Source organism: Artemia sp. Qi Xiang Cuo, chromosome 7 (assembly GCF_049724085.1).
Source record: "Artemia sp. Qi Xiang Cuo chromosome 7, ASM4972408v1, whole genome shotgun sequence".
Taxonomy (NCBI): domain Eukaryota; kingdom Metazoa; phylum Arthropoda; class Branchiopoda; order Anostraca; family Artemiidae; genus Artemia; species Artemia sp. Qi Xiang Cuo.
This window is the reverse complement of record NC_142800.1, coordinates 77,872,071-77,887,052: the sequence shown is the minus strand read 5'-3', so window position 1 is coordinate 77,887,052 and position 14,982 is coordinate 77,872,071. Positions and strand designations below refer to the sequence as shown.

Sequence of the window (14,982 nt, the reverse complement as noted above, 5' to 3'; positions counted from 1 at the left end):
TAGGAATGATATAAGTAAATTTTTGAAGATTTTTAAAATTTTATTTCAGAATTTCATAGTGTTTCCGTCTCAAAAGCCCTTACTATACACTGATATCTGTAAAATTGGTGATAGTTTTCACTATTTTCCAGCCACTTTATAAAGGGGTATCTGCAGCTGTCAAAATGTTTTACTATATCTATTAGGACCTTAACCCTTTGTCAGTTTTTGATTGCTTTCTTTTTCAGTTCGAGTTTCGTACGAACTACTATGTCAGTGTTATTTAAAATAAAGTCATGCGTCTTATTGGTGGGTGTGTTGAAGGCGTGCATAATACTACAACTTTTTTCAAATTGGAAGGACTTAATGTATGTAAGCTTTGGGAATGCCAGGTTGGAATTTTTGCCTCACGATTTTGGAATACTGAAATTCTTGGGATCTTTCGTGATTAATTTAGTGACAATATATCCCCTCATCATAATTCGTCACGCTAATTGTTTCATCTTCTCACATCGAAGTGAAATCAGGGCTAGCTTCCCCATTACATTTTTAGGAGCTAGTCTGTAGAACCTCTTTTCTGAAGAACATTCGGGTGGCCGAGTACCTGGCTGTTTAAACATAAGTTGAAAAAGTGTTTGTTACGTCGAGGCTCATAGCTAGTTTGTTCTTCATTATTATTAAAAAACGTATTATTATTATTCTATTGTTATTATTATTAAATTTAAACTATTATTATTATTGCTATTATTATTATTAGTATTATTATCTAATCGAATAGAATGATGAAATGAGTGGCTCAGAACTATTCAGTTCAGTTCAGTTCGCTTTGATTTACAATCAAAAAAGACATTCAAATTAAGTGCCAGTACCTGTCCCAAGAAAGGTATAAAAACTTACTTGCGACTGGGGGGGGGGGTACATACAAATAATTTTCTAACGATTAAAAGTTAAACACAAAGAAAAAAAATACGATAAAATACGACCAATCTCACATCGACTAATAACAATAAGCAAAAACAAACTAACAATAGAATATGGATACATCAATAGAATAAATGTATCCAATAGAATTTTTTCCTATGTATTTCCTGCCTTTTTGAATTTTGGTTCAGAAGGAAACAGCATGCTTGCAAAGAGGCGGAGGCCACATAACCCAAAATTTATTTTGAATGTAGGGATATATTTGGGCATAAGGGAACTGAATATACTTTACTGAACTTTATTGTATGTACTTTACTGGAAAGTTCAGATGGATTTACTGAAAAAAAATGTGAATTGTCAGTTTAATATTCATAAGCTGATATTTATTCCTTAAAAACTTTATTAATTTTGGTTTTCTTAAACTTATAAAAGTGAAAACATTTAAAAGAATTTTTTCCAGTATAGTACAAATTATATTCTGGCTTCTATAAAGAATAGGGTTTAGAACCCTGCTCAGGTTAATTTCTGCTCGTTTTGAGTTTGGCTTATTGTAATTTCTGTTTGTTTTGGGTTTCATTTATTTTTTGATATTGATTTGTGGTAGTTGTATGCTTGGTAGATTATTTGATTCTATTTTTGTTCATTTTGGTTTAATTGAGTTCTCTACTTTATTTTTTTTAAAACTTATTTTGTGCAAAAATTTTTTTTGATTAATGAAGTAAAAAAGAAAAGTTACACATTAAGTTAGGATTTGTTACCCGCTACCTTACGCTTTGCACACACGATGTTATTCGATTAGGGATACTTTTAGCGTCATAACGATACCTTCCCTAAAAAAAAGTCCAAGTTGAAATGAATTCAAACCTATTTGTCGCATCAGTTCCTAACAATATTAAATTGGCAGACAATCCATTGGAAAGAAATTTTTCGCTGCCCGTCGACAAGTGGTTAGGCTGTAAGCATTATTGACATGATTTTGCTTGGACAAGAAATTACGCTGAATCTTTAGATCTGCAATTTCTTGGGTTTTACACATAATGTGTATTTTTTTTTTCAAGTCCCTTATGCCCAAGTATATCCCTACTTTTAAAATTCTTTACTTTTTGTCTTTACTTTCTTTCCTTTTTTCTTTAATTTTTTTTGAAAAACATATTTTGTGCAAAAAGTTTTTTTGATTAATCTCTGTTCGTTTTATATTGACATAGTCCTTTTAAGGGAGAATGACTGAGCCTCTTCTGAAGTTCAACAACCATCCCTTCCATAAAAAACTTTTAATACCCCCTGGGCATAACTTACAATCTTTAACCCTAATCTCTGGGGTATATTTCAACCCCAAAACCCTTGTTATATGATATTTAGACTATTTTGAATAGAATGGCTATCTCAAAATTTTTATTGGACGCATTTCGGGACAGTATGACTTGTGTTTAGGGGGAGAGGGTAGCTTCCCTCTGACTACTTTGACTCTTAAAAAGAGCACTAGAGCGTCTGATTACCAATCCCATGAGCCCCCTTTGAACTTTATATGATCACACTTTCTATATAAACCCTATATGTCCCCAGGACACAACTTACAACCCTTGCCCTGGGGGCTAGGGGACTGTGTTATCCTCAAAGACATAATTTCCAGACATTTTTGATAGGCTTAACAAAATGTCTATATCAAAATATTGATTGGAAATGTTTGGGAAAATGATGGGCGTGGAGGGAGACATTTGCCCTCTAATCACTTTCGACTAATAAAAAAGGCACTAGTCCTCCCAATTTCCAATCAAATTGCTTTTTGGAGCTTCTACGACAAAACGTTCTATAAAAACGTTGTATGCCCCGAGGGCATAACTTACGACCCTTGTCATGAGGGCTATGGGGGGAGGGTTGTCATCCTCAAAGACATAATTTAGAGACCATTCAACTACGTTGAATAAAAGAGCCATATCAAAATGTTGATCGGAAATGTTTGGGGAAATTATGGGCGTGGGGGGGGGGGGGGAAATTCTACCCCAGATTACTTTCGACTTAAAAAAGGGCAAGAGCCCTCTCAGTTTCCAATCGAAAGAGCCCGTTCAGAAGTTCTTATGACAACACTTTCTATATGACATTATATGCCCCCCAGGGCATAACTGACAACCTTAGCCCTGAGGGTCGTCATACTCAAAAACATAATTTCCAGACCCTTCAACTACGTTCAAACAAATTGCTATATTAACACTTTGATAGGAAGTGTTTGGGGAAATGATGGGCATGGGGGGGTATTCGCACTCCGGCGCTTTTGACTATTAATAAGAGCAATAGCCCTCTCAATTGCCTATTGAATGAGTCTTTTTTGAAGTTTCTACGACCACGCTGGCAAAGACCTAATTTCCAGAACTTTCAACTACGTTGAACAGAGTGTCTATCTCAAAATTTTTATTGGATGTGTTTGGGGAAATTGTAGGCGTGAGAGGGGCATTAGTTGCCCTCCGATCACTTTCGACTATTAAATAGGGCACTAGCGCTTTCAATTTCCAATCGAATGAGTTTTTGAAGTTTTTACGACAGCACTCTCTATAAAACCTTATATGCCCCTGGGCATAACTTACAGCCCTTGCGCTGAGGGCTGTAGGGGGAGTGTCATCCTCAAAGCCATAATTTCCAGACTTTTAGACTACGTTGAGCAAAATGGCTATCTCAAATATTTAATTGGATGTTTTTTGGGAAATGGTGGGCGTGGGAGGTGTGTTAAGTTTCCTCCAATCAATTTTGACTATTAAAACGGGTGCTAGCATTTCGAAGTTTTCGAAGTTTCTATTACAACGCTCTATAAACACCCTATATACCCCCAGGGTATGACTTACAACCCTTGCTCTTTGGGGTGTATGCGGGGGGGGGGGGAGGTTATCATCCTAAAAGAAATAATATCCAGAACTTTCAACTACGTTGGAAAAAATGGCTAAATCAAAATTTTGATTGGATATGTTTGTGGAAATGGTAGGCGTGAGAGGGGGGTTAGTGGCCCTCCAATCAGTTTCGACTAGCCTATTAAAAAGGGTTTCGACTAGTTTCGACTAGCGTTTCAATTTCCAATTGAATGAGCCTCTTCTGCAGCTTTTACAAGAAAGTGTTCTATAAAAAAACCGTACGTGCCCCCAGGGCATAACTTACAAACTTAGCCACGAAGGCTCTGGGGGGAGTATCACTCTGAAAACCAATTTTCCAAAACTTTCATCTACGGTGAACATAATGGGTACCTAAAAATATTGATTGGATGTGTTTGAAGAAATTATAGGCATGAGAGGGGGCTAGTTGCCCTCCAATCACTTTCGACTATTAAAAAGGGCACTCGCCCTTTCAATTTCCAATCAAATGAGCCCTTGTTGAAGATTCTTCGACAACACTTTCTATAAAAACCTTATATGCCCCCGGGTATAACTTAGAACCCTTGCTCTGAGCCCTCTGACGGGGTTGTCATCCTAAAACACCTCATTTTCAGAAATTTTAACTACGTTGAATAAACTGAATATATCAAAGTTTTAATTGGATGTGTTTGGGGAAATGGTGGGCGTGAGAGGGGGGCTAGTTGCCCTCCAATCAATTTCAACTATTAAAAATCACACTAGCCCTTTCAATTTCCAATCGAATGAGCTTTTTTGAAGTTTTACGACAACACCCTCTATAAAAATCTCATATGCCCCAGGGCATAAATTACAACCCTCGCCCTGAGGGCTGTGGGGAGTTGCCATTCTCAAAGACATAATTTCCAGAACTTTTAACTACGTTGAAAAAAATGGCTATCTAAAACTTTGATTGTATGTGTTTGGGAAAATAGTGGGCGTCAGATGGGGGTTAGTTGCCCTCCAATTACTTATGATCATCAAAAAGGCCACTAGCCATTTCAATTTCCAATCGATGAGCCCTTTTTGAAGTTTCTACAACAACGCTTTCTATAAAAAACCTTATATACCCCCAGGACATAACTTACAACCCTTGCCCTGAGGGCTGTGGGGGGAGGGGTTGTCATCCTTACATACCTGAGTTCTAAAACTTTCAACTACGTTGAACAAAATGGCTATCTCAAAATTTTTATTGGATGTATTTGGGGAAATGGTGGGCGTGGAAGGGGTGTTAGTTGCCCTCCAATCACTTTCGACAATTAAAAAGGGCAATAGCCATTTCAATTTCCAATCGAATGAGTCTTTTTGAAGTTTCTACGACAACACTTTCTATAAAAACCTTATAGGCCCCCAGGGTATAACTTATAACCCTTGCCCTGAGGGCACTGGGGAGGTTGTCATCCTCAAATACCTAATTTTCAAAACTTTTAACTATGTTGAACAAAATGGCTATCACAAAATTGTGATTAGATGCGTTTGGGGAAAAGGTGGGCGTGAGAGGGTCGTTAGTTGCCCTCCAATAATTTTTAACTATTAAAACGGGCACTAGCCCTTTATTTTCCAATCGAAAGAGCCCTTTTTGAAGTTTCTACGACAACGCTTTCTATAAAAATCTTATATCCCCCCAGGGTATAACTTACAACCCTTGCCCTGAGGGCTGTGGGGGAGTGTCCTCCTCAAAAACATAATTTCTATCTGGAAATCAACTATGCTGAATAAAATTGCTTTCTCAAAATTTTGATAGGATGTGTTTGGGGACATGGTGGGCGTGGAAGGGGTGTTAGTTGCTTTCCAATCACTTTCAACTATTCAAAAGGGCACCAGCCATTCCAATTTCCAATCGAATGAGACCTTTCCGAAGTTTCTACGATAACTCCTTCGATACGAATGCCCTCGTATGAAAAAAAAATGCATTGTGCAAACGTCGTTCTTTACTTAGGCAGCGCGATTGCGCTGTCTATGATCGGTCATTAAACTTCGCTTATTTATTAGTTAATTTGTTCTTTTCACTTGAAATATAACATGAAATTGAATCTTGATATTAAAATTGCCGGCTATTCCCTAACCAGTATCTATCAAACAATAAAGACAGTTTTAGATATTTAGTCATTCTTCTCATTTTCCTTCATTTCTCGTTTTTAATTCCTTTTATTTCTCTAATTTGTTTTTCTTATTTATTGGTTTTATTCTTATTATTTATTGAATCTAAAAAGTCATCAAGTCAAAGCACAGGGTTTCACGACAAGACCTTTTGGAACGATTTTTCCTCTCTTACATCCAAAATATTGGGAGGCGGGCCCCCTCCCCTTCCCCAATGTATGGCGGTTCTTGACCTACTACAGAGACCCATATGTTCTGTAAAACTATATTTTTTTTATGAATGGTGATCTTTTATCTGAATAATCATAGGCCTTTTTACATAATTATGTTCAATTAGCTTGGATACGCAACGATAATTTGAATCCCCTATTGGAGGTGAAATTTACCAACATGGAGCCTGTGTCCACTATCCCAATTTATAGTAATGATGAGCCAAAACTAAAAGTCACAAGGATCGCCATGTACGCTTATTAGAAGAACTTTTTTCAATCTTCCCACTGCAATAGTCCTTCTTCTTCTTCTTCTCTTTCAGAAAACGTGGACTTTTCAGTCGAAACTATTCAACCATTTTCCTTTTGAATCACTCTGTGAGTTGAAATGAGCTCCTTCAATTGGTTGCTCCTTATTTATCTTGAATCTGCCTAGATATCTTACAGTAAATCTTTTGATGGTAGAAGTTGAAATATAAGAGGATATACATTTAGTTTAATTCTCTTTGTGCAGATATAGTCAGCTAGACTTTTAGCTGATAGTCAGATTTTGTAATGTTTGAAGCACTTTAACTGTTTACTTTGCAGGGTATGCTGTGCAGAAGTCAGCGTATTACATTCAAATAGGCAATGGTCAATTGTTTAATTTTTTGTATTGCAATGTGTGCAAAGAGGGGATGATGGAATTGAGCCAGTTGAATTTGAAAACTGATACGAAAACGCCTGAAAATTTAGCCCATTTGAGCTTGACCGAATTCTATGATATATTTAAGAAAAGTGCTTATTGAGGAAGGGAGATAAATTTGGTTTATTCTTATTTAGTCCTTTTCCGTACAGCACAATTTAACTTATCAGGGCTTTGAACTTATCAGGGAGATTATCAGAATTCACAAAGTAATTAATGAGAGTCAAACACATTTCATCCTTAACTTGGTTTCTTTTAATATTGGCTAGGGATAAGGGAATTAATCGTAGCCCCTTTTCTTCCGTAATGACGTTTGATTTATTCTTCTTATGTCTTCGTTTATAGTGATTAATGGCATTTACGTGTTCAGTTTCGTTATCTGAAGGTTTATTCTCAGGGTATCTACTTAGGTAATCGCAAGGGGCATTTTGCTTGCCGGTCACGTGTTCAAATTCGTAATCCAGATCTTGGATTTTCATTACCCATCGCGCTAAAATTCCGGTTCGATTCTTAAATGTGCTTAGGTACTGTAAGCTTTTATGATCCGAACGCAACTTAAATTTTCGACCTACTAAATAATGTCTAAATTTGTCTAAGTGGTAAATTATAGATAGTAACTCCAATTGCGTTGCTGAATAACTTCTTTCGCCTTTCGTTAGAGTTCTACTTGGATAGAATATGACTTTCTCTATATATTAAGGGGGGTCCTGTTGGGATTCAGGGTTGTTTTCCACGGGGACTATTTGGGAAAGGATTGCACCGATACCCAGAGCTGAAGCATCGGTGGTAACCACAAATGCTCCTTTTTCAAAGTCTGGTAACGCTAATATTGGTTCAGAAGTAAGAGCTTTCTTGAGAGTGTCTAAAGAAGTTTGAGCTTCCAGCAACCAGGTAATATTTTGGGAATTCCCTTTAGTTAGATCTGTTAGGGGTTTTGCGATTTAGGCGTAGTTACGTATAAATTTTCTAAAATAACTGGTTAAACCAATAATGCCTCTTAATTGTTTCATAGTTTTTGGCAGTTTAAGATTCTCTACGCATTTTATCTTTTCAGGGTCCGGTGATAATCGACCTTGGGTCACTATCATTCCTAAGAATTTTATTTCGGATTGAAACAAATTTACTTTTTCCGGTCTAAATTTCAGATTACCCTCTGAATTTTTCAAAAATTTTGGTTAATGTGCTTAAATGATCCTCTGGTGTTTCTCCCACACAAATAACATCATTCAAAAAATGGATAATATTTTCTATACCTCGTAATAAGTGTAACAGAGGTCTACATAATGCACTTGAACTGGTTTTGAGTCCAAAGGGTACTCTCAAATATTCATAAGAACCGCATTCCGTCGTTGAAAAAGCCGTTTTATAAACATCATTATCTGCTATCTTAACCTGATGATAACCTTGCGTGAGGTCAAGAGATGTAAATATTTTGTTCTTTGTTGAAATGGAGTCTAGGATTTCATCAATTCGGGGCAGGGGAAATTTGTCGCTAACGACCTGCTTATTTAAGGCTCTATAGTCTACTACAAGCCTAAGGTCCTTGTTCTTTTTTGGTACGAGTATACCGGGGGCTGAATATGGGCTTATACTCGGCCGTATAATACTGTTTCTTTCAAACTCGCGGATTTTATTTTTTAACCAGCCTTTATAGGGATGGGGGATTCGATAGGGCTGTTTAGCTACAGGCAATCCTGTGGTTTTGATAGAATGTTGGTAGAAGGGTATCAACCCGACATTTTCCTCGCATGTAGAAAAAATATCTCTAAAATTCCAGAGCAATTCACATAATTTTTCCTTTAATTGCGTCTCTTAGATATGATTTAGTTTAAATTTTTCCAAAAATTGGGGTTTCGTTAGGGGGTACCTATTCTATGGATCGCTAGTACCAATGCTGTTAACTAAGTTTTCCTTGGAGCCTCTCCATTTGTTTAGCTCGTGCTCAGAAACAACTTGTATTTCAACGAGACATTTTCCTTTTTTCAATGTAATCATATCGTTTTCATGTGTGTTAGTTAACCAAATGAAACCTTCGCCTTTTTCGTATGAAATGATCTGTTCCTCACAAAACAGATTTTCTGTAATTGCCTTACACGGGGATGCGAACCAAATTTCGGAATTGTCATTTACAGGGGTGACCATTTGAGAGATTTGTACTCTTTGCATAGTCTTTGGGGGGATTTTTGTTTTACGTACTGCAAACCCATAATATTTCTCTTCCGAGTTGTTTCCTATTAGGTTGAGGATGGCGTTTGGTTGTGTCAGGTCTTCCGCTTTCGGGGTTGGTTGTAGGGATACATCCAAGTCCTGCCCCCTTACAATAGTGCTTAGACTTATTTTCTTATTCCATAATTCAGCTACTTTCTTTATTTCTATTTGTCTATACTCCTGCATTTTTCCCATTTTTTCTTTTATTGACTCGATCAATGTGCTGCTTGATTTTCTCACACGAGATGATAGATAGGGTACAAAAGATTTTATTCTATTTACTGTTGCGTCCCCTCTCTCCACGCGTTGGAGATCAGGATCGTATGGATACACGAGTCTGTTATTCGCTATGTCTAATAACACCTTATTAGATTTTAAAAAATTAGCACCAATTATAGCTTCATATGGGAAATTTTTGCAGATTATGAAGTTTGTAGGAAAGATTTTATTATCTTTTTTCACATCTAAACGTATGGAGCCTATAGCTTCCAGCCTATGGCCTGTTACACTAGTTACACTTGGAATATTGAAATTTTTCCGTCGCTTAATATATATTGGAAGTCTATTAAATACATTCGAATTTATTATGTTGACAGATGCAGATGAATCTATTAACGCTTTTAAATTAATACTCGCAACACTAAAATTATTTAGTATAGGTAATATGTCGTCATCATCACTTAAGGAAGGTACAATTACTGGATGGGACCTATAAAAAATGTTGGCCTCCAGGGTCCCGTTTATTTTCCTTGGGGGCCTAATTCGTTTCCCTGTGCGCTTATCTGATAAGTTGGCGTTTGAGGTTGGGGTTCGGTGGGAATTTCACTTGTTAGGGAAGTTCCAAGTTGGTTTACATTTGATTGTCTTGGTTGCCACGTATTATTGCGTGGGATAAAGTTTCTTGTGCCGACGGCTCGCGGCATTTGTTCGTGTTGTATTGACGAAAAATTTCTTTCGTTTCCCGTCGGAAAAAAATATCCTCTGTTTTCGGTTGTATTCCTGTTGAATCTAGTTGGATACCTCGTTCGTGAATTAACTTGGTACATGTTTTGTCGCGTGTTTGAGTTGGGGAACCGATAATTATTTTGTCAGTTGGGTGAGGGATTAGAATAGGGTTGTTGAGGCGTATATTGGGAATGATTCGACTATGCAAAGCCTTGTTGGTAAGGGTTGCGGAGTGATTGGAAACATGGGGGGTTATTTCTATAGTGTCCTACCCAATTGGCGCTTAAGTTTCTTCTCCCGAATAAACATTTATTAAAACTTGGGGTTGCTGGTGTATATTTGTTTTTAGTACAGCATTCCCTGGCGATATGTCCTTGTTTATTACATGCATAGCATATAATTGGGGGGTTCTGTACGTAGTTTGTTGTATTCGTGGGTACAAAACGTACCATTCTTTGCCTCGTAGGGGTTGGAGACCTATTTCGGTTCGGTTTGTGTGAATTATCTCTTGAAAAAAATCATGGGGAAATCCCTCGTGATCGTCAAGGAGATGAAATTTCTACATTATTTATTATTGACTTATTGTGATATGCCAAAATCGAGTCAATTTCAATCATTCTCTCTACTTCCTGAACTGCTAGTTCTAATGTTTGAATATTTTTTGATATTAGCATTCGGTATAGTTTGGGGCTTAATCCTTGCATGAAAGCATTAAGTACGATTTTATCGTATATTCTTAATTAAGGGCTTGATTCTTTTCCATATTTTACCTCAATGGATACGATTACCTTGTTTAAGTACTCCCTAACATTTTGTGTTTCATCTAAACATACTATTCCATGATTTAATTTGTGTGTTGAACTATTTCAACAAATCTTTCTCGGAACGCTGTTAGCAATTTTTCAATCGAGTTTATTGGGAGGTTGTTGTCATCCCATATTTTTTGTTCTATTTGTTTCAGGAACGTTAATGCCTGTCCCTTAAGTCTCATTAACAACATGCCTACTAATGATTTTAAGTCCGTTTGGGTTACTTCTACGAATTGGTTTAATTGAATAACAAATTCGTCTACGTCTGCATCACCGTTATATGAAGGAGGCGATTTTGAAATTTCCACTGTTTTGGCAATGAGTTTTTGCTTTAATAATTGTTCGTTTTGATCCAACGACATTTTGGTTTTTTTCAAAATAAATTAAAATTCGGCACTGTTTTTTTTTTTATATTAAATTTAGCAAGTTAAAATTATGTTTTTGTTATTGTTTTAAGGGGACTTAGGCTTAATAAAAAATTGCACTACAAAGCATGGACAATAAATAGCACTTTCAAGGCATGTATAAGTAAATTATAGGTCTTCAAGATATCACACTTTTTTCTATGCGTAATATTTCTTAATAATCTTTTTTTTGTTGTCCTTGTGTTTTGCTCCTTTAAACCGGCCGCGCCAATTCTAATGGGGGGGTTTCTTTTAAAAATACAATTGTGGGGGTTTCTTTTAAAAATATAATTGTACTTATATCTCCTGATGTTTCCTAATACGGAGATTCCAATTAATTAATTCAATGGGGAAAGAGCCACGCCCTTATCTGACGGTTCGCGTGTGGCCTTCCTGAGTGGAAGGCGGAATTTCTAGAGTGGGGAGCTTAATCTAGGAGTATATGTAGGGAGCTTATATTAACGGCCATACTGAGTCGAAATCAGACTGATAAGTTTCAGTTTCCCTTAGGAGCGAGTGGAGCCATAAGGACTAACAAACTTGAGAAATATTAACATAGAGAGAATAAAATAAGAAAGTAATGCATTTATTGTTAGTCACATAGTTGTCGCAGAGCTTCTGTTATATCAACATACTTGTAATACGAAACACTAATACAAAATTGTCATCTGGAGCGATGCTACGCAAAAGTTAATGCACTGTCAAAATGTTCTCTCGAATTTTTATTTTGAATGGACTCACATAATATAAATCACTGGTGTAAAACTCCTCTAAGACTGAAAATAAGACCCAAAATAGACTGAAAATAGACTTGCATAAGACTGAAAAAAGACTGGCGCAAAAACTGCTAAGTTCTAGCTATCTACTTTTCCCAATTTCATCGGAGGTTACGTTCGGGCGTTACTAACAAGTATATTTTACAGTCCCTATTGGCTGCACTATTTGTCCTACATCACTATTGGACGGGTGTGCACCAATGGGCTATTTGTGTTTAATTGAAGTTTATGATTTTAAGATATCACTCTGGAATTTTTCTAATAAAGCGAAGTTCTACCTTGTAACTTTAATTACAATTTATAACTTTTTATAATAACACTTTGGAATTTTCTCGAACGAACAAAGTTTTACATTGTAACATTTTGCTAGCAGGGGGTCGCTTAATTTTAAGGAGACTTATAATTTATTTATGTGAAATTTTGTAAAGGATAATACAAATTAAATTCATTTAGATATCTAGTTCTAAACTTAATATACAGAACAATGCAACAAGGATATTTTGCATCTTGAGTGACTATTTTTTTTGTATAATAAACTTTGCCCTTTTGATAGTTTGGTATTCCGAGCTCTTAAAATTCAAATTACATTGTTCGTTGGCTGTCATATAAGATTTGGTCAAACTGATATTTATTGCATTCATTGGCGACGCAAGGGCGGATTTATTTATTGGATTTTTTGTGGGAAAGATTCTTACGATGTTTGTTACAAAGTATAATTACAATGTTTAATTAGATACGTTTGTTTCACTATGTTAAATTGAAAGCTTGAGTCTTGCTCGATCTGTAGGTTACTTGAATTTTTCAGGTTCATATTTTGGGTTTATATTTCGGTTGTTTTTATTTTTATTTGGGTAACTTTAATTGGGAGATTTTGGGGTTTTTGCAAATTGATCCCATTACACTTCCCTACGCCCATGTTTGGATATTGTGGATTTCATTTTAGTTTGAATGATATGTATACTTAGACACTTTGCTGAACAACAGTAATGAGCCTCACACAACCAAAACTTTACTGCGGATTTTTCTAAGATTTCCAGAATTAATTGGGTGCCTGTTGTCCTTTTTTTATTCACTAGCCTTACAATAAAAAAAAATATAATGGATGTGTTTAACACCACGCACCGATCTAAAACAGAACACGGGGTTCTTTTTGTACGCACTATGTAGTAAGTTGTCTTCGAAAATAAAAACCACAAAAAAAAATTATTTTGAACATTAAAACTCACAGCAGCTAAACTCATCAGCTTAGTTTTTCTGACCAGTATCTCAAAGAACTGGTTCAGTGGAATATTGCTAGTACACTTTGCCGTTTTTTTTTTCAAGTTCTTTTATGCAACCAATCAATTAAATGTTGGCCACAGTGGGCGGCAATTTTTCAATTGGTAGCAGTATACAGTTGAGGCTGTTGAGAAGAAAACACTATAAAGTTCTGTTAACAATATTGAAAAAATCCTAAAACACTTACTTGTACAATTCTTACAAGCGCTTTATTTTTCTTTATCTATAGCCTCCCAAATGTAAAAAACATATGGTAGAAACTGTAGATTTTCCATGCATTTTGTCATACATCATTTTTAAATTAATGTCTGTAAATTGAATCAACACTGACGAAATAAAGAATAGACAATTCATGAAGAATATTTTTATGGGGGGGGGGGGTAAGTAAAGTTAAGTGCCTTTAGGAATGATATAAGTAAATATTTGAAGATTTTTAAAAGTTTCTTTCAGAATTTCATAGTGTTTCCTTCTCAACAGCCCTTACTCTACACTGATATCTTTCAAATTGGTGATAGTTTTCACTATTTTCCAGCCACTTTATAAAGGGGTATCTGCAGCTGTCAAAATGTTTTACTATATCTATTAGGACCTTAACCCTTTGTCAGTTTTTGATTGCTTTCTTTTTCAGTTCGAGTTTCGTACGAACTACTATGTCAGTGTTATTTAAAATAAAGTCATGCGTCTTATTGGTGGGTGTGTTGAAGGCGTGCATAATACTACAACTTTTTTCAAATTGGAAGGACTTAATGTATGTAAGCTTTGGGAATGCCAGGTTGGAATTTTTGCCTCACGATTTTGGAATACTGAAATTCTTGGGATCTTTCGTGATTAATTTAGTGACAATATATCCCCTCATCATAATTCGTCACGCTAATTGTTTCATCTTCTCACATCGAAGTGAAATCAGGGCTAGCTTCCCCATTACATTTTTAGGAGCTAGTCTGTAGAACCTCTTTTCTGAAGAACATTCGGGTGGCCGAGTACCTGGCTGTTTAAACATAAGTTGAAAAAGTGTTTGTTACGTCGAGGCTCATAGCTAGTTTGTTCTTCATTATTATTAAAAAACGTATTATTATTATTCTATTGTTATTATTATTAAATTTAAACTATTATTATTATTGCTATTATTATTATTAGTATTATTATCTAATCGAATAGAATGATGAAATGAGTGGCTCAGAACTATTCAGTTCAGTTCAGTTCGCTTTGATTTACAATCAAAAAAGACATTCAAATTAAGTGCCAGTACCTGTCCCAAGAAAGGTATAAAAACTTACTTGCGACTGGGGGGGGGTACATACAATTAAGTTTCTAACTATTAAAAGTTAAACACAAAGAAAAAAAATACGATAAAAGACGACCAATCTCACATCGACTAATAACAATAAGCAAAAACTAACTAACAATAGAATATGGATACATCAATAGAATAAATGTATCCAATAGAATTTTTTCCTATGTATTTCCTGCCTTTTTGAATTTTGGTTCAGAAGGAAACAGCATGCTTGCAAAGAGGCGGAGGCCACATAACCCAAAATTTATTTTGAATGTAGGGATATATTTGGGCATAAGGGAACTGAATATACTTTACTGAACTTTATTGTATGTACTTTACTGGAAAGTTCAGATGGATTTACTGAAAAAAAATGTGCATTGTCAGTTTAATATGCATAAGCTGATATTTATTCCTTAAAACCTTTATTAATTTTTGTTTTCTTAAACTTATAAAAGTGAAAACATTTAAAAGAATTTTTTCCAGTATAGTACAAATTATATTCTGGCTTCTATAAAGCATAGG

The 14,982-nt window shown here is 35.6% G+C and overlaps 1 protein-coding gene across 1 annotated transcript in view; it reads right to left on the bottom strand.

Annotated features, from left to right (window-relative positions):
• The window catches only part of LOC148950715 (ribosome biogenesis factor Nop53), a 57,053-nt gene extending 47,895 nt beyond the window's left edge, over window positions 1-9,158 (bottom strand). Inside the window, exons 1-2 of the mRNA XM_089091927.1 lie at window positions 8,961-9,158; window positions 4,042-4,127 (exon numbers count right to left, since the gene is read on the bottom strand). Coding sequence (XP_088948053.1) covers window positions 4,042-4,127; window positions 8,961-9,158 — 284 coding nt within the window. The remainder of the gene's footprint in view (window positions 1-4,041; window positions 4,128-8,960) is intronic.
• Window positions 9,159-14,982: the final 5,824 nt, after the last annotated feature.